At 37.7% G+C, this 25064-nt stretch overlaps 2 protein-coding genes across 4 annotated transcripts in view; one reads left to right on the top strand and one right to left on the bottom strand.

The window, feature by feature from the left end:
- The window catches only part of LOC106063479 (orexin/Hypocretin receptor type 1-like), a 176255-nt gene that overhangs the window by 11240 nt on the left and 139951 nt on the right, over positions 1 to 25064 (top strand). For 2 of the 3 annotated variants that reach the window (XM_056028515.1, XM_056028513.1), the window contains exon 2: positions 17380 to 18583. In XM_056028515.1, coding sequence (XP_055884490.1) covers positions 18128 to 18583 — 456 coding nt within the window. In that variant the 5' untranslated portion in view covers positions 17380 to 18127. The remainder of the gene's footprint in view (positions 1 to 17379; positions 18584 to 25064) is intronic. The other variant, XM_056028512.1, reaches the window with a different exon arrangement.
- LOC129926306 (uncharacterized) lies at positions 3264 to 5453 on the bottom strand. The gene has a single exon (XM_056029616.1). The coding sequence runs from the start codon at positions 5451 to 5453 to the stop codon at positions 3264 to 3266; it is 2190 nt and encodes a 729-aa protein (XP_055885591.1).

The following is a 25064-nucleotide window of genomic DNA, read 5'->3' as shown; positions in this document are numbered from 1 at the left end:
TTCAAAGTCTAAAGTCCAGATCTATAGGCCTAGCACCGCCTTCATTTAAAGTCTAAACTCCAGATCTATAGGCCTAGCACCGCCTTCATTCAAAGTCTAAAGTACAGATCTATAGGCCTAGCACCGCCTTCATTCAAAGTCTAAAGTCCAGATCTATAGGCCTAGCACCGCCTTCATTCAAAGTCTAAAGTCCAGATCTATAGGCCTAGCACCGCCTTCATTCAAAGTCTAAAGTGCAGATCTATAGGCCTAGCACCGCCTTCATTCAAAGTCTAAAGTCCAGATCTATAGGCCTAGCACCGCCTTCATTCAAAGTCTAAAGTCCAGATCTATAGGCCTAGCACCGCCTTCATTCAAAATCTAAAGTCCAGATCTATAGGCCTAGCACCGCCTTCATTCAAAGTCTAAAGTCCAGATCTACAGGCCTAGCACCGCCTTCATTCAAAGTCTAAAGTCCAGATCTATAGGGCTAGCACCGCCTTCATTCAAAGTCTAAAGTCCAGATCTATAGGCCTAGCACCGCCTTCATTCAAAGTCTAAAGTCCAGATCTATAGGCCTAGCACCGCCTTCATTCAAAGTCTAAAGTCCAGATCTATAGGCCTAGCACCGCCTTCATTCAAAGTCTAAAGTCCAGATCTACAGGCCTAGCACCGCCTTCATTCAAAGTCTAAAGTCCAGATCTATAGGCCTAGCACCGCCTTCATTTAAAGTCTAAAGTCCAGATCTATAGGCCTAGCACCGCCTTCATTCAAAGTCTAAAGTCCAGATCTATAGGCCTAGCACCGCCTTCATTCAAAGTCTAATGTCCAGATCTATAGGCCTAGCACCGCCTTCATTCAAAGTCTAAAGTGCAGATCTATAGGCCTAGCACCGCCTTCATTCAAAGTCTAAAGTGCAGATCTATAGGCCTAGCACCGCCTTCATTCAAAGTCTAAAGTCCAGATCTATAGGCCTAGCACCGCCTTCATTCAAAGTCTAAAGTCCAGATCTATAGGCCTAGCACCGCCTTCATTCAAAGTCTAAAGTCCAGATCTATAGGCCTAGCACCGCCTTCATTCAAAGTCTAAAGTCCAGATCTATAGGCCTAGCACCGCCTTCATTCAAAGTCTAAAGTCCAGATCTACAGGCCTAGCACCGCCTTCATTCAAAGTCTAAAGTCCAGATCTATAGGGCTAGCACCGCCTTCATTCAAAGTCTAAAGTCCAGATCTACAGGCCTAGCACCGCCTTCATTCAAAGTCTAAAGTCCAGATCTATAGGCCTAGCACCGCCTTCATTCAAAGTCTAAAGTCCAGATCTATAGGCCTAGCACCGCCTTCATTCAAAGTCTAAAGTCCAGATCTATAGGCCTAGCACCGCCTTCATTCAAAGTCTAAAGTCCAGATCTATAGGCCTAGCACCGCCTTCATTCAAAGTCTAAAGTCCAGATCTATAGGCCTAGCACCGCCTTCATTCAAAGTCTAAAGTCCAGATCTATAGGCCTAGCACCGCCTTCATTCAAAGTCTAAAGTCCAGATCTATAGGCCTAGCACCGCCTTCATTCAAAGTCTAAAGTCCAGATCTATAGGCCTAGCACCGCCTTCATTCAAAGTCTAAAGTGCAGATCTATAGGCCTAGCACCGCCTTCATTCAAAGTCTAAAGTCCAGATCTACAGGCCTAGCACCGCCTTCATTCAAAGTCTAAAGTCCAGATCTATAGGGCTAGCACCGCCTTCATTCAAAGTCTAAAGTCCAGATCTACAGGCCTAGCACCGCCTTCATTCAAAGTCTAAAGTCCAGATCTATAGGGCTAGCACCGCCTTCATTCAAAGTCTAAAGTGCAGATCTATAGGCCTAGCACCGCCTTCATTCAAAGTCTAAAGTGCAGATCTATAGGCCTAGCACCGCCTTCATTCAAAGTCTAAAGTCCAGATCTATAGGCCTAGCACCGCCTTCATTCAAAGTCTAAAGTCCAGATCTATAGGGCTAGCACCGCCTTCATTCAAAGTCTAAAGTGCAGATCTATAGGGCTAGCACCGCCTTCATTCAAAGTCTAAAGTCCAGATCTATAGGGCTAGCACCGCCTTCATTCAAAGTCTAAAGTCCAGATCTACAGGCCTAGCACCGCCTTCATTCAAAGTCTAAAGTCCAGATCTACAGGCCTAGCACCGCCTTCATTCAAAGTCTAAAGTCCAGATCTATAGGGCTAGCACCGCCTTCATTCAAAGTCTAAAGTGCAGATCTATAGGCCTAGCACCGCCTTCATTCAAAGTCTAAAGTCCAGATCTATAGGCCTAGCACCGCCTTCATTTAAAGTCTAAAGTCCAGATCTATAGGGCTAGCACCGCCTTCATTCAAAGTCTAAAGTCCAGATCTATAGGCCTGTCTTAAGAATTGTATATACTCTGAGTAGATTTATACATTCACTTAACCAGGACTTTTGTTCGAGGGGAGGGTGCATTGAAACGGGGTAAAATCTGATCCACTTTGTTTTCAATCTATCATTTATTTAGTATTTAAAATAATGGCTCTTACGAAATAGTTATCCACTTCATAATGGCAGGATTGTATTTTTTTAAAAGTATTTATTTTATTTGAACATCTAAATTAAGTAACGACTTTGTCGGCTGACGACTCTCGTGTAATTGCTACAATTAGCGGTATCATAATGGAAACGAGACGTATTCGAATATTATATTTTTTTTTTTACTTTTCTTGAGAAGACGAACATTGAATGTTTGAACCCCCGAGATTTATTTGATCGAAATGTCTTTTTTTTTTTAAATTGTCTACTTCAAATTAAACTTTAGCAAACTGTCAACTTGTCATGATGTCATTTGTCTTAAATGTCAACACGACTTGAAATGACAAACAATAGGCAGATAGTTCCTGACAGGATTCGAGAAGACAGAAAGTCAATGACATGAAAATCTGACTCAGGTTATCGGCCTTCCCTGTCACAAACCATTTGTCTCATGGACTGCTGGGAAATGTATTCACACCAAGCAGACAGGAAGAATTAATCCTAAGCATTCAATGCAAGATAGAAGTTACCAATGAATCCACAGTAATAACTCTAAGGCACACTTTATACCATCGGAGTGGCAGTACTATTGGTCACTAGTATTAGTTCTAAAGTGCAGTCATTTCAAATGAAATAACATTTTTAATAGATTTTTTGTTGAAACATTGTGATAAAAGAGATATAGTTTTTCGGTAGTAGAGACAATGAGTTGCTTTGAATAGATCACGTTTTATTTCTTTCCTTGTAGCTGCAGTTTCATTTAATACATTTTGTAAACGAATTGATCAACCTTTTGCTCATACACAATTCCAAAGTTGTAGGTCACGCTCAGCAAGACATGTAAGACAAAGTTGTACGTCACGCTCAACAAGACATGTAAGACAAAGTTGTACGTCACGCTCAACAAGACATGTAAGACAAAGTTGTAGGTCACACTCAACAAGACATGTAAGACAAAGTTGTAGGTCACACTCAACAAGACATGTAAGACAAAGTTGTAAGTCACGCTCAACAAGACATGTAAGACAAAGTTGTAGGTCACGCTCAACAAGACATGTAAGACAAAGTTGTAGGTCACACTCAACAAGAAATGTAAGACAAAGTTGTAGGTCACACTCAACAAGACATGTAAGACAAAGTTGTACGTCACACTCAGCAAGACATGTAAGACAAAGTTGTAGGTCACACTCAACAAGACATGTAAGACAAAGTTGTAAGTCACACCCAGCAAGACATGTAAGACAAAGTTGTAGGTCACGCTCAGCAAGACATGTAAGACAAAGTTGTTCGTCACACTCAGCAAGACATGTAAGACAAAGTTGTAGGTCACGCTCAGCAAGACATGTAAGAGAAAGTTGTAGGTCACACTCAACAAGACATGTAAGACAAAGTTGTACGTCACACTCAACAAGACATGTAAGACAAATTTGTAGGTCACACTCAACAAGACTTGTAAAACAAAGATGGAAGTCACACTCAACCAGACATGTAAGACAAAGTTGTAGGTCACACTCAACAAGACATGTAAGACAAAGTTGTAGGTCACACTCAACAAGACATGTAAGACAAAGTTGTAGGTCACGCTCAGCAAGACATGTAAGACAAAGTTGTAGGTCACACTCAACAAGACATGTAAGACAAAGTTGTAGGTCACGCTCAACAAGACAAGTAAGACAAAGTTGTACGTCACACTCAACAAGACATGTAAGACAAAGTTGTAGGTCACACTCAACAAGACATGTAAGACAAATTTGTAGGTCACACTCAACAAGACTTGTAAGACAAAGATGTAAGTCACACTCAACCAGACATGTAAGACAAAGTTGTAGGTCACACTCAACAAGACATGTAAGACAAAGTTGTAGGTCACACTCAACAAGACAAGTAAGACAAAGTTGTAGGTCACACTCAACAAGACATGTAAGACAAAGTTGTACGTCACACTCAACAAGACAAGTAAGACAAAGTTGTACGTCACACTCAACAAGACATGTAAGACAAAGTTGTAGGTCACACTCAACAAGACATGTAAGACAAAGTTGTAGGTCACACTCAACAAGACATGTAAGACAAAGTTGTATGTCACACTCAACAAGACATGTAAGACAAAGTTGTAGGTCACACTCAACAAGACATGTAAGACAAAGTTGTAGGTCACACTCAACAAGACAAGTAAGACAAAGTTGTAGGTCACACTCAACAAGACAAGTAAGACAAAGTTGTAGGTCACACTTAACAAGACATGTAAGACAAAGTTGTAGGTCACACTCAACAAGACAAGTAAGACAAAGTTGTTCGTCACACTCAGCAAGACATGTAAGACAAAGTTGTAGGTCACACTCAACAAGACAAGTAAGACAAAGTTGTAGGTCACACTCAACAAGACATGTAAGACAAAGTTGTAGGTCACACTCAACAAGACATGTAAGACAAAGTTGTAGGTCACACTCAACAAGACTTGTAAGACAAAGTTGTAGGTCACACTCAACAAGACAAGTAAGACAAAGTTGTAGGTCACACTCAACAAGACATGTAAGACAAAGTTGTACGTCACGCTCAACAAGACATGTAAGACAAAGTTGTAGGTCACACTCAAGAAGACATGTAAGACAAAGTTGTAGGTCACGCTCAACAAGACATGTAAGACAAAGTTGTACGTCACGCTCAACAAGACATGTAAGTCAAAGTTGTAGGTCACGCTCAACAAGACAAGTAAGACAAAGTTGTTCGTCACACTCAGCAAGACATGTAAGACAAAGTTGTAGGTCACACTCAACAAGACAAGTAAGACAAAGTTGTAGGTCACGCTCAACAAGACATGTAAGACAAAGTTGTAAGTCACGCTCAACAAGACATGTAAGACAAAGTTGTAGGTTACACTCAACAAGACATGTAAGACAAAGTTGTACGTCACACTCAACAAAACATGTAAGAGAAAGTTGTAAGTCATACTCAACAAGACATGTAAGACAAAGTTGTACGTCACGCTCAACAAGACATGTAAGACAAAGTTGTAGGTCACACTCAACAAGACATGTAAGACAAAGTTGTAGGTCACGCTCAACAAGACATGTAAGACAAAGTTGTACGTCACGCTCAACAAGACATGTAAGTCAAAGTTGTAGGTCACGCTCAACAAGACATGTAAGACAAAGTTGTAGGTCACGCTCAACAAGACATGTAAGACAAAGTTGTAGGTCACGTTGAAGTTGTAGGTTACGTTGAAGTTGTAGGTTACGTTGAAGTAGAAGGTTACGTTGAAGTTGTAGGTCACGTGGAAATTTTAGGTCACGTTGAAGTTGTAGGTCACGTGGAAATTGTAGGTCACGTTGAAGTTGTAGGTTACGTTGAAGTTGTAGGTCACGTAGAAGTTGTAGACTATGTTGTTTAGCAACAAGATGTGACCTGAATTGGAAAGATTTTCCTATTTCCTAAATCTTTTTAAACCTTTGTAGCTCCCAAGCCTCACTTGCACAAGCTACAACATTTTTTAATTTCATTTCTTTAGAGTCTCCTTGCTAAAGCAAAAAGTAGATTCACCTTATGTGTAACTGATAAGTTTGTCAGGAAAACAAATCTTTACATTATGTTTGAAACGACTAACGGAACATGGTGCAATTGACATAACCAAGGTAAAGGATAAGTTATCAGTTAAAGTTGACTCATCTACACACATCACTGGCTATTTTGTTTGTTGTTTCACATCATTGGCTATTCCATCTTTATAGTTTGTTGTTTCACATCATTGGCTATTCCATCTTTATAGTTTGTTGTTTCACATCATTGGCTATTCCATCTTTATAGTTTGTTGTTTCACATCACTGGCTATTCCATCTTTATAGTTTGTTGTTTCACATCATTGGCTATTCCATCTTTATAGTTTGTTGTTTCACATTACTGGCTATTCCATCTTTATAGTTTGTTGTTTCACATTACTGGCTATTCCATCTTTATAGTTTGTTGTTTCACATCATTGGCTATTCCATCTTTATAGTTTGTTGTTTCACATCATTGGCTATTCCATCTTTATAGTTTGTTGTTTCACATCACAAGCTATTCCATCTTTATAGTTTATTGTTTCACATCACAAGCTATTCCATCTTTATAGTTTATTGTTTCACAACACAAGCTATTCCATCAATCCGTCTTTGAAAGGAAGTGTCACATAATGGTAATACTTTCAGAACCTCATTTAGATCTGAATGCATCACTGTGGAAATGACGTCTTGTAAAATTGGAATAATCAATTTTCTCCCAACATTATGAGACTTTTTTTCTGGAATAAACTCTGCAATTATGTAAAAGGTCAATAAACCATCTTCTGATTTGCTGCTGTTTTTCTAAATATTTGTTTGAATAGTCGATAGTTTTTTTTTAATAGTTCATGATGATTCTTATAGTAGGACCTGGTCCTTTTTTGTGAAGAGGCTTGCTGTTTTTATGCTCCTGAAGCAGACTTGATTTCATGGCTTTATTCCGTTGAAAATGTTTTTATGCAAAGTACATTGGTCTACGTTTATCTTGAGGCGACTCAATACATCCATGGAATGTTCATTTACTGATTATTGTAATGAATGTCTGCGACATTGCTGATGTTGTCACTGTTCAATGTTGGATACAAAAAAAAAAAAGGTTCAAACCACTGACATAGTTCACTGCTGTTAGATTACTTGCAGAATATCTAACAGTTCAAATATTTTATGTTATTGTAAGTTGTATAACGGACGTGTTGTATTTTACAAATATGTGTATCTGGTTATTACCATGTTTATTATAAGTTGTTTTGTTTCTTTATAAGTTTCGGACGTTCCATCATAAACATACGTCCTAGCTCAAATCTCCTGCAAGACGTCCTGCAAGACGTCCTGGTGTGTCGAGACGCTAGTGACGCCAGTTTGAAGCTCATCAGTTGTCTAGTTCTTCCTCGTCGTTTCCATCCCTAGTGTTTGTTCACCGCCATCTTGATTTTGATGTTCTCAAACTGTAGAGCTAGAGACGTCTGTCTCCATGTTTCCAGAGAGAACGCAAAGCTAAACGCACACATCTCTTTTTCTTTAGGGCTTCAATGGATGATCAAATAAATGTGTGTGTGTGTGGGTCTACTTTCTGAAAGACGATGTGTCCATGGGAGGAGCTCTAGTACAACTATTGGATCTTTTACTTGTAGAGAAAGAAAAAACAACTTTTCCTAAGACATACTTTTTACTTTAGGATACAGGGCGTTCCATTGGTGTTCCGGCCTTAAAAAACAATGTAATTATTCTTATGTAATACACATTTCTTTACCAAGAAAGCCAAGTGCTAGTAGATACTCTTTCCTTTTGATTATCTGCACGTTTAGAAACTTGGTGAATCCAGAAAAGTTGCAGGAATTAATAGTGACGTCAGAAGTAAAAAAAACTACACAAAAGTATAATCTGATCCCATCAGGAAAACATTTTTATTAAAATGATTTCTGACAATACACTTCAACTAAAATGAAATCAATTATCATCTGACATAGTTACTCAGCAACTGAAGATGTTGGACAGACCCAGTGGAGAAAAAATAGTTCCTAACTAGAGTGTCATTCAAAGGGTTGCCTCCCATGTACAAAAACTAAACAAGGGAGAAAAGTATCACTAGGTCTGACAAAGTGCTAAAAACATTAAAGTCCAGGCCAGAGCCCAGGTTGTTGGCCGACAAGGGGAGGGAGGGAATGGAATCTCAGCAGAAGAGAAATAATTGAATCAGTGCTGGACTCAAGTACCATCGTGGTGGGCCCAGTCGCTGGGAGATAGTGTATTCATAGTTTATACATTCACAGATAACATTCTTCTTGGTATTGTTATTGTTTTAAACATGTGTCACTGCGGTCTCAACACACGTGACCGGATGTTTCAATACGTCTGCTTTTAGTTAGGAACGACAACCACGAAGCCGTCGGAAATTTGACTATTAGGTGGATTTTGTAATAATTTCTTATTAAAAAGTGAATCATATTTTATAATTATAATATTATACTATATAATATTGAAAATATCATAATATCATGGTTGAGGATTATTCTGTCATATCATAGTTTATTGTCTTGTGAATCATATCAAACTATCATATTTAATAATCTAGTAAATCATATCTAAATAATAGAGACCAAACTTTTCAATACGTTATAAAATAATATATATATATATATAACATACAATAGATTCATTAATAACAAAGGTGACACAGCCTATCATAAATGACATCTCGTGAGAAAGATAAAAAGCTTGATGCAGTTACAACAGTTGGTATGCATTCAGAAATGTGCTTACCTTTGTATTTACCAGTAGCAAGATATTAACTATTCTTAGTTCGACCTAATTCTATATGTTGTCACTTTTAATGATTGTCACAACAATGTAGTAAGTCCAAAGACACTGGTGCTAACCACAAAATGGTCGTAGTTTGTTTTCAACCATAAAATAATTGAGTTTTAAAACAGTTTATCACAGTTTGAGAACCACTGCTCTGCGTTATAAAGTAAGCCATAAGCTCTTTATCAGTTTTAAGACGCAATACTGAAAACTATGACATATTGTCAATGAATTGAAAAGTAATTAACTGTAAGATAATACAGCTGTACGTAAGTGGGTAGGAGAGTTTGATGCATCCTTGTACGTACATAAACAAAGTAATATTTCTCCTACATGTATTAGCTTTACTACCATACATAACAAAGTAATATTTCTCCTACATGTATTAGCTTTACTACCATACATAAACAAAGTAATATTTCTCCTACATGTATTAGCTTTACTACCATACATAAACAAAGTAATATTTCTCCTACATGTATTAGCTTTACTACCATACATAAACAAAGTAATATTTCTCCTACATGTATTAGCTTTACTACCATACATAACAAAGTAATATTTCTCCTACATGTATTAGCTTTACTACCATACATAAACAAAGTAATATTTCTCCTACATGTATTAGCTTTACTACCATACATAAACAAAGTAATATTTCTCCTACATGTATTAGCTTTACTACCATACATAACAAAGTAATATTTCTCATACATGTATTAGCTTTACTACCATACATAACAAAGTAATATTTCTCCTACATGTATTAGCTTTACTACCATACATAACAAAGTAATATTTCTCCTACATGTATTAGCTTTACTACCATACATAACAAAGTAATATTTCTCCTACATGTATTAGCTTTACTACCATACATAACAAAATGGGAGGGAGAGAGATTCAAAACAAGGGAAGTAATTTCTGGAAATCTTTGATTTTAATTCTCTTTAGAAGTAAAAATGGTGATCCGACAAAATAACACGGACTAATATATGATGTGTATAAAAATATCGGATTTTAGTAAGTGAAGGCCTTGGGCACAATTTTTTTTACTGAGGTCTCTATCAACTTCAATATTAATAAATCTAAAAGTATGCCATATTTGCAGAGAAAGAGAGTACTTTAACATTTTATCTCATTCCCCCTTTTCACGAATGTCTAGAATGCATAAGTTATTAACAAATATCTTTTTGAAATGTGGTGACCCCGTTCAAGGACTAGGTATATGTTGATGTGTGTGTTACACATGTGTGTTATAGTCTAATCAGAAATGTTGATTCTCTGCGGCATCTCTCTTTGATCAAATCATGGCGTCTTCTACTGCAACATGGGCAAGCTTAGGCGTGCCAGGATTAGTTAAGCTGGCGATGACTTATCTCACCGGCCGATGTAAATACTGTCTTCGAAGAACTAAATGATGCTCGGCCAGATGTAGGAAATATGTATGACTTTTGGCAGCACAACTACGTTGGTGGCAAGAGACGAAATTGAAAAATAACTCCAAGAATTCCGAAATAAAAAATAAGGAATGTTAAGATTGAGTACAAGACAATTTACCACAAACAAAACAATTCAGTAGAGGATTAACACCATGCATTTCAGCTATCAGTTGAGAGATACCCCTTACCCCCCCACCACTGTGTACAAGTTAACACACACACCCCAATGTGTACAAGTAAATCCCCCCCCAATGTGTACAAGTTAACCCCCCCCCCCCAATGTGTACAAGCTAACCCCCCCCCCCAATGTGTACAAGTTAACCCCCCCCCCCAATGTGTACAAGTTAACCCCCCCCCAATGTGTACAAGTTAACCCCCCCCCCAATGTGTACAAGTTAACCCCCCAATGTGTACAAGTTAACCCCCCCCCCCCAATGTGTACAAGTTAACCCCCCCCCCCCAATGTGTACAAGTTAAACCCCCCCCCCCCCCCCCCCAATGTGTACAAGTTAATCTCTTACTTCCTCAGAGAACAGGAGAACACTGAGAACAAGAGGTTATGAGGTACAATGCTGGAGAACGAAGTCAAGCTGAAAGCGAGACAAAGTACAGCTCCAACTTAACAGACGACTTGAAGCTATATTGCCAATGTATGGAAACAAGCCAGTGATCGAGTTTCTACGTGACATTGCATACAATTTCACTTTGTGAAAGTTTGTGTGTGTGTGTGTAAATATGACAAGTATAGAAGTATCTTTGTTTTTGAAGTGCACTTTTGATATATGAATATATGGTTCCCGGTCACTTCATCCCCGGTCACTTCATCCCCGGTCATTTCATCCCCGGTCACTTCATCCCCGGTCATTTCATCCCCTGGTCACTGTATCCCCTGGTCACTTCATCCCCCGGTCACTTCATCCCCGGTCATTTCATCCCCTGGTCACTTCATCCCCGGTCATTTCATCCCCTGATATTTTCATCATCTGATCATTTTTATCTAACAAATTGTAATTTTAAAAATTATGAAATGAGCAATATTTAATGTATTCATTTTTATTTAAATGACAAAATTGTAACACGTTAATGTTTAAAAGGAATTAAAGCAAAACTTATACAGGCGACATGATATCACGAGGATGGGTGAACTCAGCCTTTTTTAGAAAAAAATAAAACCTTATTTCAAGGCTAAAAATGAAGTGCCCATTTTCAAGAAAGAGCGATTGAAAAATAAAATAAAGTGAAACATGGTCGTACTTCCCCCACACCTTGGCCTTTGATGATAAGTTATCAGCGGCACGGTCATAATTATTCTAATCGCACTTCTATCTCTGAAATGATTTTTTACTACTTCCACCAAACCTTGGCCTTCGATCCGGAAAATATTATGATATTACAACCCCCACATCCAATAGAAGCCTATAGCTAAGTACACACCCAGATTTACAATATACTATAAGATTTCTCATTAAGAAAACAAAGTGGAACAGGAAACACTATAAACGCATTAGTAACAAGTCATAAAATGTCAAAAAGCATTTTACATTATCATATTTATATATAAAATATTTAATTGGGGATGAAATGACCGGGGATGAAGTGACCGGGGGATGAAGTGACCAGGGGATGAAGTGACCAGGTGATGAAATGACCGGGGATGAAGTGACCGGGGATGAAGTGACCGGGGATGAAATGACCGGGGATGAAGTGACCGGGGATGAAGTGACCGGTCACCGAATATATATAAATAAATGCTATATTTTGAACTTATTCATTACTGCTTATTATAATTCTTGCATAATGTTTGCATATTTATGTTTTAAGCTATCTAAAGTCTAAAGAAATCTAAAATAATGATAACATTAAAACAAATAAAAAATATTGACTCTATTCCTATTATACGATATAAAAAGTATTTCTTGCAAAATGACTGAAAAATATTTTTTGTGCGCTATTTTGTTCGCACTATTTTGTCGGCGCTATATTGTCCGCGCTATTTTGTCGGTTAACAAGTAAAAATATCGCGATATAAATGACGGGCGTAGCCGGTGGTAAAGATTTATAAAAAATAATTTGACTCGTAAAATGTTCGATTTGATTTGAATGTTGAGAGCGTAAAAAACCACCCCATTGATTGATTTGCCTCCCTTGGTGTTGGGGGCTTTGGTGTCGTGTTGAAATCCTCGAGATACTAACTGTGGGTTATATTAGAGTTGGATTGTTTTCTAGTTGGCATGTCCATGTACTTTCACTCCATTCATTTCGAACTCTATGAGCCACGTAAACATTAGATGTGCTTCGTTTCAGTCTGTAGATTTATTTTATTCTTGGCTTAGTATTCTAAGCACAGATGTAAGATGGTCTTGAGGCTTATACTATTCATCATTTTAGTATCACTATTTCTATGATTTATATATACATGTTTAAAAAAAAATTACTCCTGCAACCAAAAAAACAAAAACACTACTTTTTTTAAATATTTCAATTTCTTATTAGCTTGTAAACTAAATTCTAAACTAATGTTTGAACTTTCTCTATGGCTATCATGTGACTAGAAGTACACACCGGCCGTTGCTTTGTTCCCAGCATTACATTGTTTTGATGGCCACATTTGGACGCTTCTCCTGAACACACGTATTAGCCCATGGATTAGTTTAGCTGTTACAAGGAGATGTATTGGCCCGGCCTTTTTTTTCTTTCCTTCTTTCTCTATTCTCTCTCTCTCTCTTTCTCTCTCTCTCTCTCTTTCTCTCTTTCTGGAACCCACATTTTCTTTTTGCATTTTTTGCTCACCCTGTGCGTCTTAATTTTTCCGACATAGACGTTTGACTTGATGTAGAAAGACCCGCTTGATAACCTCCCTCCAGACACACACACGCACATATGCTTTTGGCCCGTGAATTCTAGTATGACTTTGACCTGCTCCCCCGACCCCTTCCCTACCACAACAAAACAGTTGGTCCTACTTACACACAAACTTTTGTTTTCGGCTTCGAACCATCAATGTTGCTTTTTTGACCGTTACCCACTCCCACACACACACAAAACCCACACTTTCACACTTTTCAACCTTTTTGTTATTACAGAAACAACCCTAAACTTGTTTAGAATCCTCCGATTAGTTATCCCTGTAACACACACTTTTCAGCTTTTGAATCTATGTATAGCATCTATGAATAGTTTTAACTTTTTTGAGTGCATACTTTTTAATCATAAGAAAAAGACGATAGATCTATCTTTTTAATGCTATTAGGATTGGATTTTTAAAGGAAGCGGAAATGACGTAAAACATATTAAAAATAGACTAAATGAAAAAAGAAAAAGATGCTGTAACATTTCGTAATTTGTGAGATATTTCTATTTATGCTTTTATATAGACTGCAGCTTTTTTTTTTTTGTGGGAAATATCGAAAATAAAATACAAAGGTTTGATAGAACTTGCGGTCGTCGGGTTGCGAATCTGTCAAAACCGGTTCTTAGTGAACGCCTAGGAGATAAAAGGAACTTGTGTACTGATTGTGATGCGAGACTGTACGTAAGAGATCTCGTGGTCAACGAGTGGTATTTTGCCTACATATATATAAGATTGAGAACTTTTCTTCAGATCATCGTCTCTGTCTAACAATCGTGTTTCTCAAACAGAATTTCATGCCGACTAACACAATTGTTGATGACGATATTCACAAACCCGTAACTAGAACAGATTTTTAATCACCTGTTAACAACGAATAAGATGTGATTATTCATATGACTCATTCTTACCATTTAAAACATGTCTCAATTTTTGTTCGCTTATGTCGCAATCAAAGAGTCGCTTTACCATGAAAAGTTTTCCTTTTAAATAATATGGTCATCATTATGTTTCATTACGAAGCTGATGACTTTGTCCAAGATCTCCACTCTATCTCCTGCCAGCAATATATCTTGTTATTTTGTTCTAAAACGTACATTAAAAGAAACACATTTCATTCTTTAGTTCCCATTGAAACAATGGACAAGTGGAAACACATTTCATTCTTTAGTTCCCATTGAAACAATGGACAAGTGGAAACACATTTCATTCTTTAGTTCCCACTGAAACAATGGACAAGTGGAAACACATTTCATTCTTTAGTTCCCATTGAAACAATGGACAAGTGGAAACACATTTCATTCTTTAGTTCCCATTGAAACAATGGACAAGTGGAAACACATTTCATTCTTTAGTTCCCACTGAAACAATGGACAAGTGGAAACACATTTCATTCTTTAGTTCCCATTGAAACAATGGACAAGTGGAAACACATTTCATTCTTTAGTTCCCATTGAAACAATGGACAAGTGGAAACACCTCAATGGGCTTGCATGTTATCAGATTTATTCCACAGAAGAACAAGCCTAATATTTTTAAAAATCCGTTTTTATCAAGCAATAATAAAAACTCCGCACTTACAACTATAGCTCTCAATAAGGTAGAAGTTATTTCCCTTATTCGATATCGAACAAAATTATTCATTTCCAATAATTAATTGAAGATTTGTTTAATTTTTTTTTTTAAATTGATTCATGCTTTGTTAGGAGCAATAAATAATTATTTAAAGTTTAAACTGGGTCCAACTGGGTCCGAGACTGGATGTGCGAGAAATAACGTGTTCAATTTTCTAAGGGGACGAAAGTCTGTGAATACTGAAGGATTAATTGCCTTTGTTATTAACAAGCAAAATAATTAATTACCAGAGATTGATTAACTAGTTGGTTCATTTTTTTTGGTTGTTGGTAATGTCTTGTCTATGCCAAGGTCCCAACTTCGATGGGCGGGACATGTAGTCCGCTTGACAGACAATCGCCTGCCCAAGCGACTTCTGTACTGGGAGTTGTGTGCAGGAAAACGCTCCCAGGGAGGTCAATACAAGCGCTACAAAGACACTCTCAATAGCTCCTTCAAGGAATGCGATATCGACATTCACGGCTGGGAAGCACTAGCTCTCCATCGCTCCTCATGGCGTGAAGCTATGAGTCTCGGAGTCTCAAGATTTGAAGTAAGAAGAGTGGCCAAGGCGAAAGAGCGCCGAACCATCAAAAAGCTGAGAGAAGAAGCAGGCCTATCTGCAACTGACCTAACCCACCCGTGCCATGTATGCGGCCGGCTTTTTAAAGCGAGGATTGGACTTTAAGCCATCTTCAAGTCTATAGGAAATCAGAAATGTGCTCATCTTCGACCACGAAAGAGGAGCTTTATGTATATATGCAAATGAATAATTATGCAATCTCAACCTGATTCGAGAATGGGTGTGGGAGAAATAGCGTGTAAAACATTTTTAACAGACAGACAGAGAGACAGACATAATGAGTTGATATAAGCTTTGTAAAAAGTCATCAGAATTTCAATAACACAGTACATGTTTTTTTTTTTGTGGCATTTCATACTATGCGCCATGGTTGCAAGTCAGATAAATATATTTCTTTTGTATGAATGATTCTATTCGTTTGTTTAGTTTCATTTTCTTTGAATAGAATAGAACTGAGAGGTGTATTGAGATCAAATCCCGGTGAGGATTTTGTTTGTTTTAAGGACATCCCTGAGTCCAGCCCTGATAGCAGTTGGTTGTTATTCCGCCCACATAACACCCTCTATAGCCGTTCGCCTTAAAACACATGAGTTTCACATCATATATAGATCTAATTCATCGGCACTCTTCATTGGCACTCTACTTTACATTAAACAATATCAAAATCATCGCGCATCTGCGCTCTGGGACAATTGCGCATATTTTTAATACCTCAAATATTGAACCAAATCAATAAAGTTAATAAAACGTGTAATTTAGTGAATAAATAAATAAATTGCAGTGACCATGTATCGATATCTCTGGAGAAAGCTTGCTGCTCTATGCGTCGAATATCTCGGGAGGACCCAAGTCAAAGTAAGTCTAAGTGATCTGAACTAAACATAAGCCTAGTGAAGAAAATACATTGACAACACCCTTGTGATCAAGATCTATTTGAGCTGTCCATTATGGGTACGCCTGCTATTTATTTAATACACATGCTTCTATCACGCAGGAGCTGACTATCAGCCCAAGGGCGGTAAGCCACACAATTGGTTGTACAGTTTTCAGACACGCTCAACCAAGTTCTATTCTTTCATCTCAAGGAATTAGTTCAGCTCAAAGAAGAGCTCTGCCCATGATAATTAGTAAAACTTAATTTAGCCACTTAGATATATATAGTACATAGATATGTAAAAGCAATATTAAGAACTGGAAAAGCTGTAGCAGTTGGGTTGGGCATAGACAGAGCCTAATTAAGATAAAACTGCTGAGTGGTTTCTTTTTGTGTTTGTACGTGTGCTGTGTAATAAAAGAAGTTTATGAAGTTCATTGAGTTTCTCTTGGGGACAATATCAAAAAGTTTTGTTTTTTGTTGGTGTCCTGTAATGTTAATGACATAGATCTTGTGGTGTATACATCGCAACTGCTAGTAAAGCAGAAAAAAAAAGATTCATTGTAGACAAACGTGTAGAGTAAGTAGAAGACATTTGAGTGTATCTAGATCTTTGCGTAGTTTCTGCCTGCTTTAGTCACTAAGAACAGCTAAAGATAAACGGTTTGGTTTTGTTGTTTATTTGCTTATGATTTGAATCATGAAATCTTTATTATATTTCCATAATGTTGGGGTGGGTTGAGTCTCGATATGTCCGGTGCGCAATTGTAACTTGGCTACGCCCCTGTTGTTAAATCCAGTATTCGTGCTTCATTTACATAATTGGGACAAAGATCTCGCGCAGCTAATGCTAAAAGCACTTTGAAGACAGACACATGAACTTGATCTGAGACTTGATCTGGCTACAAGGTCAAGTTTCAATACAAAGTGGATATTGGATGGAAGATGACCAGACTTTAAAAAAAATTCACTTCCGTGGGCTATTCTTTTACTAGACAGAAGCTTCAGTGTGTGTGTGTGTGTGCGTCTGTGTTTTTGTGTCTTTATTGTTTTGTTTTTCTTTGCTGCTGGTTCGAAGTTTGTTTTGTTTCTTCCTGTTTTTATGTTTTCATTTCTTGATTGTTTCCTTTCCGCTTGTCTGGTGTTTAATCATTTCTTACTTTTATCTCTATTTCAGTTGCATTCAAGAAGCTATTGACTCTCAGTCACGTGATTTACTCTCAATGGTACTAGTCACGTGGTTAGCAATGGAGCTGTGTCTTTAGCCGTGATCCTCTTGGACACAACGACATTCCAATATGTTACCATTGGAAGAGTGCAGTTGCTAATTGGTAAATATCCGCGTAGGTTCTCATCAAATTTAGATTTTGTAAAGCCACGAGCTGAAGGTACGACTCTCTCTCTCTTTTCAAAGGCTTTTTTTTTTGGCGGGTTCCACTTTGTTCTGGAGTAATACTAGCCTTACAATGATATTTTATTAAATCTATTTTTGACTGTTAATTACAAGATATGGTCTTTCGACTTTGGTATACGTCTAGGTACAGGTCTCTGCCTTAGAGTTATCTACATGTTCATTTAACTGAGCGCGTTGATACGAGCAGTTAACGAGATATGGATATAGAATTTAGAGGTTGATACATTAGTGACGTAACTACCAAGTATTGATTTAGAGAAGAGCCATTGTTACCTTAAGGGGAATAGACTCCAAGCATCTAAAGAAGTTAAATGTTAAAAGTCTACACTCCTAAAATATGTTTGTACCGATAGTATGACTAGTGATTTGTTCCAATTGAAAGTTTAGTAATACAATCTTATGAAAAATGACAAGAGTTTAATATCTAACAACATGGTCACGTGATAGACAAGACATTGTGAAAATAAAAAAAAAGCCTTATACTCACTATAAAACAATAAACCAGAGGACTATGGAGATGTGGGGTCACGGCTCTTATCATTATTCAAACATGTCATCGACGGAGTCCCAGGCAAACACAGATTGGATAAATCTCCTCTCCACAAATATAAAATTCATTGTCAGCGCGAGCAACCATTCTTCTGCCAATGATACTCTGAGTGGCAACACCACGGAGGGTCTCCTAGACGCCCTCCAGGAGGACCCCCTGGATGTTATTATCGTTAACTGGCTGTTCATCCTGTTCTCTGCTGTGGTGCTGGTCATCGGGCTGCTAGGCAACTGTCTGGTGTGGTTCGCCGTCTGGAGAAACCCCAGGATGCGCAGCGCCACCAACATCTTCCTGGTTAACTTGGCGGTGGCTGACTTTCTGGTAATACTGATCTGCCTACCGCCCACGGTGGCCGAAGATATCACTGGCGTCTGGTACCTGGGGCAGGAGATGTGCAAGATTGTCAAGTGTCTGCAGGTTAGTTGTATTTAAAATAAGTTGTATAGAGGACAAATTATTGGCTTGAAGTTTATAACAAATGAATACTCACATGTGAGTAACACCATGAGTAAAATCACCCCACTTAGTAACAATCATACATAATGAGCTATAACTTACAGATATAGAAACACAACCTAATCCAAATATTCAGAAAGACATAAAGATAAAGGCACATTTTGTATTGTTTATGCAAGGGCGAATCTGTAGAAGTGCTCTTTCTTCCCTAGTACCACTAGAGTGGGGTGCCTGAATCAGCCAAGAAAACCAATGACTTAGCAGAGTTTAAGTGTCTAATTACTTATTAACAAACACGACTAGATTAGCACGTGATAGCTCGTCGAATAAGATGATTTTTTTTTGAAGGAAAGTCTGTCACTCTGAGGATTTTGTGAACTATTCCAAGGCTAAGGAAGTCAGGCTATTGAAACGTAGCACACACGCAAGACGTCAGAAAGAAGAGGTTTACTTATTTCATAAGCACACAATTTATATAACATTTTGTTCAAGATTTTTTCCCTCCCGCCAAAAAAAAATAATGATTCTAGAAAAACAGGAACCTTGTTGTAGAAATGCTATTATCTGGGACAATTAGGTCATGCTGAAAACCTTTTTTTTATGAAGTTATCAACAGGATTATTTTTCTGCATCATGCTATTACCAACTCTGTCAATTTTTTTTGAAACTCTATTTCAAATATCTCTTTTATGATTGGGCCAATCATTGCGCTTGACGTCGCCATCTCAAATTTGATTAGGCAATTTCTGGGATCAATTTATCGTTAGTAATTTTTGTCTCTATTCCACGATGTTTCTTCCTTGGACTCTATTCCACGATGTTTTCTTCCTTGGACTCTATTCCACGATGTTTCTTCCTTGGACTCTATTCCACGATGTTTCTTCCTTGGATTCTATTCCACGATGTTTCTTCCTTGGACTCTATTCCACGATGTTTCTTCCTTGGACTCTATTCCACGATGTTTCTTCCTTGGACTCTATTCCACGATGTTTTCTTCCTTGGACTCTATTCCACGATGTTTCTTCCTTGGACTCTATTCCACGATGTTTCTTCCTTGGACTCTATTCCACGATGTTTTCTTCCTTGGACTCTATTCCACGATGTTTCTTCCTTGGACTCTATTCCACGATGTTTCTTCCTTGGACTCTATGCCACGATGTTTCTTCCTTGGACTCTATTCCACGATGTTTCTTCCTTGGACTCTATTCCACGATGTTTTCTTCCTTGGACTCTATTCCACGATGTTTCTTCCTTGGACTCTATTCCACGATGTTTTCTTCCTTGGACTCTATTCCACGATGTTTCTTCCTTGGACTCTATTCCACGATGTTTTCTTCCTTGGACTAGTCTTTGTTCTCTGTTCATTCACAAAATGCACTTTTTATTCTCAATCTCTTCTAGTGACTCATTTATTTCTGCAGTTTTGTGGTATGTGTGTTGATCAAAGAAAGCGATTAGTTGTGTTTGTCCTTTGTCATTTATATATATATGTATACATACGTAAAGACTCAAATAATATAATAAAGACTATCTAAAACAATAACCAGAAGCTAAAATAAAACATATATTCTAATACAAGAACAAAATCTGAAACAACAGATAGAATTGCAGAGGCAATATAAAGCAAGACTTTTAATCTAATACAAAAATATATTCTAAAACAAGAAAATAGATTCTTCTTCTTTCTTTTTCTTCGTTCTCTATAGATTCTAAAACAAGACATTTCATCTAATACAAGAAATACATTCTAAATCAATCCAAAGGATGTCATGAGTCTGTACGATACAAAAGATCGAGCCATTAGTAACACCATATAACCGTACAAGTGTTTATACATGTGTATGTGTGTATGTTTGGATGAATGTAACAGTGCGTTCAAAGAAAATGTGGCAGTGGATCAAAACTTGTGCCCAATTTGAGCCCCGACGACTCATCACTATAAGGCACTTTTTAAAACTTTTGTTTGTCCTGACCTTTGAGTGGATTAGTTAACATGCCTGACCTTTGAGTGGATTAGTTAACATGCCTGACCTTTGAGTGGATTAGTTAACATGCCTGACCTTTGAGTGGATTAGTTAACATGCCTGACCTTTGAGTGGATTAGTTAACATGCCTGACCTTTGAGTGGATTAGTTAACATGCCTGACCTTTGAGTGGATTAGTTAACATGCCTGACCTTTGAGTGGATTAGTTAACATGCCTGCCTTTGAGTGGATTAGTTAACATGCTATATTCCTGAACTCCATAAAGCTGACCAGACCAGTCTGTCTAGCTGTGCGGGTACATCTCCAGAGGTAGAGATGAACAGCATCCAGCCCATTTATTTGTTGAGCCCATCACAATGAGTTGATAGACAGGTGACCACATGAAGTCCAGGTGAACGTAATGTCAGCATTCAACATGTTGACACTGGCTAAAGGTCACACCTTATGAGGGAAATGAGTTTGTTTACTTGGAGAAAAATGTGAATTAGGAAGCTGGACTTCAAGACACAGGGTACCGAGTTTGCTTACTTAAAGACATATCTCAATTATCAAGCTAGACTATGTAACACACACACACACACACCTACACGAGTGACCTTTTGCTTCACAAAGCACCAGTAGATTACAATAATCCATTTCCCAGTAACTATTTTTGATGTAGGTATAAGTATAAAACTTAACTCCCTTGGCCTACCTAATTATTATAATTTAATTAGTGTAATCTTTTTAAAAATAAAAATTGAAAAGAAACTGACTATTCGCTCCTGATTGCAGCGGACAATACCTAGAGAAATAATTGATTATTATTATTTTTTGCTTTAGTTTTTCTTTTTTGTTTTTTAATTTTTTGCGGACTTTTAAAAAGATTTAAAATATTAAATTAATAATGGGTTAAGTAAAAGTCTAGTTCCCCTTTCAGACCTTGTGGTCTATAGGGAGGATGATGTAAAGGTTATCTGTTTCTGTGGCCTACGGTTAACGAGGGTGTCATGTAGCCAGCACAACGACCAACCGCCTATACTTTTCCCTAACTAATGTCAGGTACCCATTAGAGCTGGGTGGACTCAGAGGCGCCCAAGGATCAAGAAAAAAAAACCCAGTCGTCACCAGGATTCGAACCCGGGACCCCGCCAAGTCAAGCGCTTTGCCGCTCAGCCACCTCGCCTCTAATAATGGGTTAGGTTCCATCCATCCATCCCAGTGGCGATACAGCCCACAAGGGGCTCTGGCCTGCTTCAACACATTCTTCCATTCAGATCTCCCCTCGGCCTTTCGTCTCCACGCCCTAACCCCAAGCTGTTGCAGATCTGCTTCCACATCATCAATCCATCGCATTCGGGGTCTGCCTTTGGGTCGCCTGCCTTTTGGTTTTTGCCTGTATACAATTTTCGCGGCAAACATTATTTCTAGAATCCGCTGGGATAGGAACCGGAGACCTTCACTATCTCTAGCCATATGATCTAGAACGCGGCCATACTCTCCTCTAAGTATATTAGAGGTGAATTACTGTTCGGCAATTTCCGCGTCTGCGGTCTAGTATAATGAGTGTGATAAATAAATGTGGAGAGCTAAACACCTACTCTTCGCTTGATCCACGCCACAGAATTTATTGCTAAACATTGAGCAGAAGGGATTAACGCTACTTGCTAGGACAGCCTTTTGACACTGTACACAGCTATTACTGTCAAGCAACATCCCATTATTACAGTTCTTACTTACACTGTGTACTTACATATGTACTTTATATACACTATCAGTATCTGGCCCTAGAAGCCAGTACCAGAAGCATGTTATGGCCTTTAAAACCAGACCAGTTGATTGGTCTGAAATACATGAACACATACATATCTACCCACTATACAACCCAGATGGCACTTTACTTTTGAGTGCTCTACATGTTTTACATGTACAGAGATGTAACAGAATGGTTTGTACTATTTGTTCATTAATGCTAATCAACTTTAACTCATCCATGAGTGGTAGACTTCAAAACAGTAAGGGGAAAAAAAAATAAAATAAAAATAGAACATAGGTATGTTTATTTAGAAGTTTTGCAAAATGTTCAGTATAGAGCTATTTACTGGACATCAGGAGACGGTATCTGGCTGTTAAAAAAGTGCTAGTATAGAGTCAATTTGCTGTCTTTGAAAACACATTACCTCCCCTCTTTTGTAAGCGTCATGTTTAATAAAGTAATTAAACAAATAATATAAATATTGACTTATTTAAATAAAGTAGTTTAGGATCATTTCAAGTCTTAATATGACACCTGGTTCTAGATTTTAAAAATGAATAAGCATATTTTGGTACCGCACCTCCCCAGTGACGCCACTGTCTTGGATTTAAACGGAGATTTCAAAATCAGAAGTCGTATCCAGATACTGTGCTGATGAACTGGACATTTTCCAGGGCTTCATACATTTAAAATGTATCCAGAAATACATATTTGGATAAGACTTCACAATCAATGGAAATCGCTCCTCCCTAATGAAGGAAAATAAATCCCATAAAAACACCGAGTGCATTGGAAAGCAACATTCAAAAGTTTATTTTACATTTTAAAACATGAATCCTTTTTCCATCTTTAAAAGCATTTTTTTTTTAATTTCCATTAAATCACGTGACTCCTGATCTTGACATTTAATGTCGCATATAGAACATAGTATCGACAAAAAAAAAAGAGTCCATTTTGTATGATCCTTATTTCAAATCCTAACGCAAGGTACTTTCTACGGCTCATCAGATACGAGTGCAATAACTCTTGAATAAATCATTTCATCAAATCAACTGAAAATTCATCACAAACACTTTAAGCATTGACGTGGGTGCATATGCGGACTATGTTATCTAGTTATCTATGTTCACTAGTTGTGTCCCTTTATCTGAAAGTGTGAAATTACTCATTCATTATAAGTAGGATGAAACAAAATGTCATCATTCCGGAAGACTAACTTGACTCGAGGGCCATCCAACCAATCAGCGGATTTACGCCTCTGGCCAGAGATTTACTGCTGCGCTGTTTGTATCAATTCAAAATGAATTCTACCCCCCCCCCCCCCCCCCCAGAGTTGATATAAGGTTTGCTAAAAGGTTGTCATGACTTTCCTAAAATATGTCCGATGTCAGGTTGGTTTGTTCTTGTTACTGGTGCTTATTCCTCTAGTTTCTTGATATAGTGTGTCCGTACATGCAGGCGAAGAGCGTGATCAATAAATGAGATGAGTTTTTTTTTTGTTTCAAAGTTTACTGCTAAGTTAACAAACATTTTGATTCTATTAGGAATATATATCACTCATCTTTCTTCAAGAAATACCTACCTAGCTCATATGTATCTATATCTAGATCTAGAGAAATAGGTCATATCTATCTATGTGTATATATAGATAAATAGGTCATATGTATCTATATCTAGACAGACAGTCAGACAGACAGACAGACAGATAGATAGATAGATAGATAGATAGATAGATAGATAGATAGATTGATAGATAGATTGATAGATAGATAGATAAATAGATGTAATGAACAAAACACTTCAGAATTGCTGAAGATTCATCATGTGACTCTTTTGACAACATTCTTTGTTTGTTTGAGTGTGTGTGTGTGTGTTTGTGTAAATATGCTGAATAGGTTGAAAATAACTAAATATATATATATATATATATAAATGTGTTTGAGTGACTATGATGTTTCAGAGACTATGATGTTTCAGTGACTATGATGTTTCAGTGACTATGATGTTTCAGTGACTATGATGTTTGAGTGACTATGATGTTTCTGCGACTATGATGTTTAAGGGACTATGAGGCCCCCCGAAGCTATTTCCTTCAGTTTTGTTCCATTTGAAGACAACGACGTCTGCTGTAGCGAATAAAACATGGCCGACAACTTCACGAGGTCAAAGAAAAAAAACGCTAGTGCTGTAAGAAGTCCTAAAAGTCAAGATGGTTACTATTCCTGCTCCTGTAACTCAAACAAACAACACTGTTGCAATAGTCCTGTAACTCAATAAATCAAGGCTATTTCGGGAGAGGGTGTCTGGATTCACCACATAGTCAAAATAAATGACCATTACAGTCGACAACGAAATGCACTCCCCAATGCCCACGATCGATCTCTTTGGGCAATGGTCTGAATGACCTCAATAGCAAGATGCACGCGCCGATTGATTGATTGATATCTCTGTAATGTTTGATGCCCTCATCTAATAGCTGACAAATCCAATCAAGCGTCGCGAGAAATGTTCGTGGAACAAGGTCAAGGTCAATCAACCGGATCTTTCATCAACAGCACTACGCAAAGTATATTTCGAACACATTGGAACGTGTGGTTAAAAACGAGAACATAAGTTCTTAAACATCTGAACACATCTAGAACACAAGTCATTTAAACATCTGAACACATCTAGAACACAAGTCCTTAAACATCTGAACACATCTAGAACACAAGTCATTTAA

This window comes from Biomphalaria glabrata, chromosome 5 (genome assembly GCF_947242115.1).
Source record: "Biomphalaria glabrata chromosome 5, xgBioGlab47.1, whole genome shotgun sequence".
NCBI classification, from domain to species: Eukaryota; Metazoa; Mollusca; class Gastropoda; family Planorbidae; genus Biomphalaria; species Biomphalaria glabrata.
The sequence above is the reverse complement of the archived record's forward strand: the minus strand, read 5'-3'. Positions and strand labels throughout refer to the sequence as shown.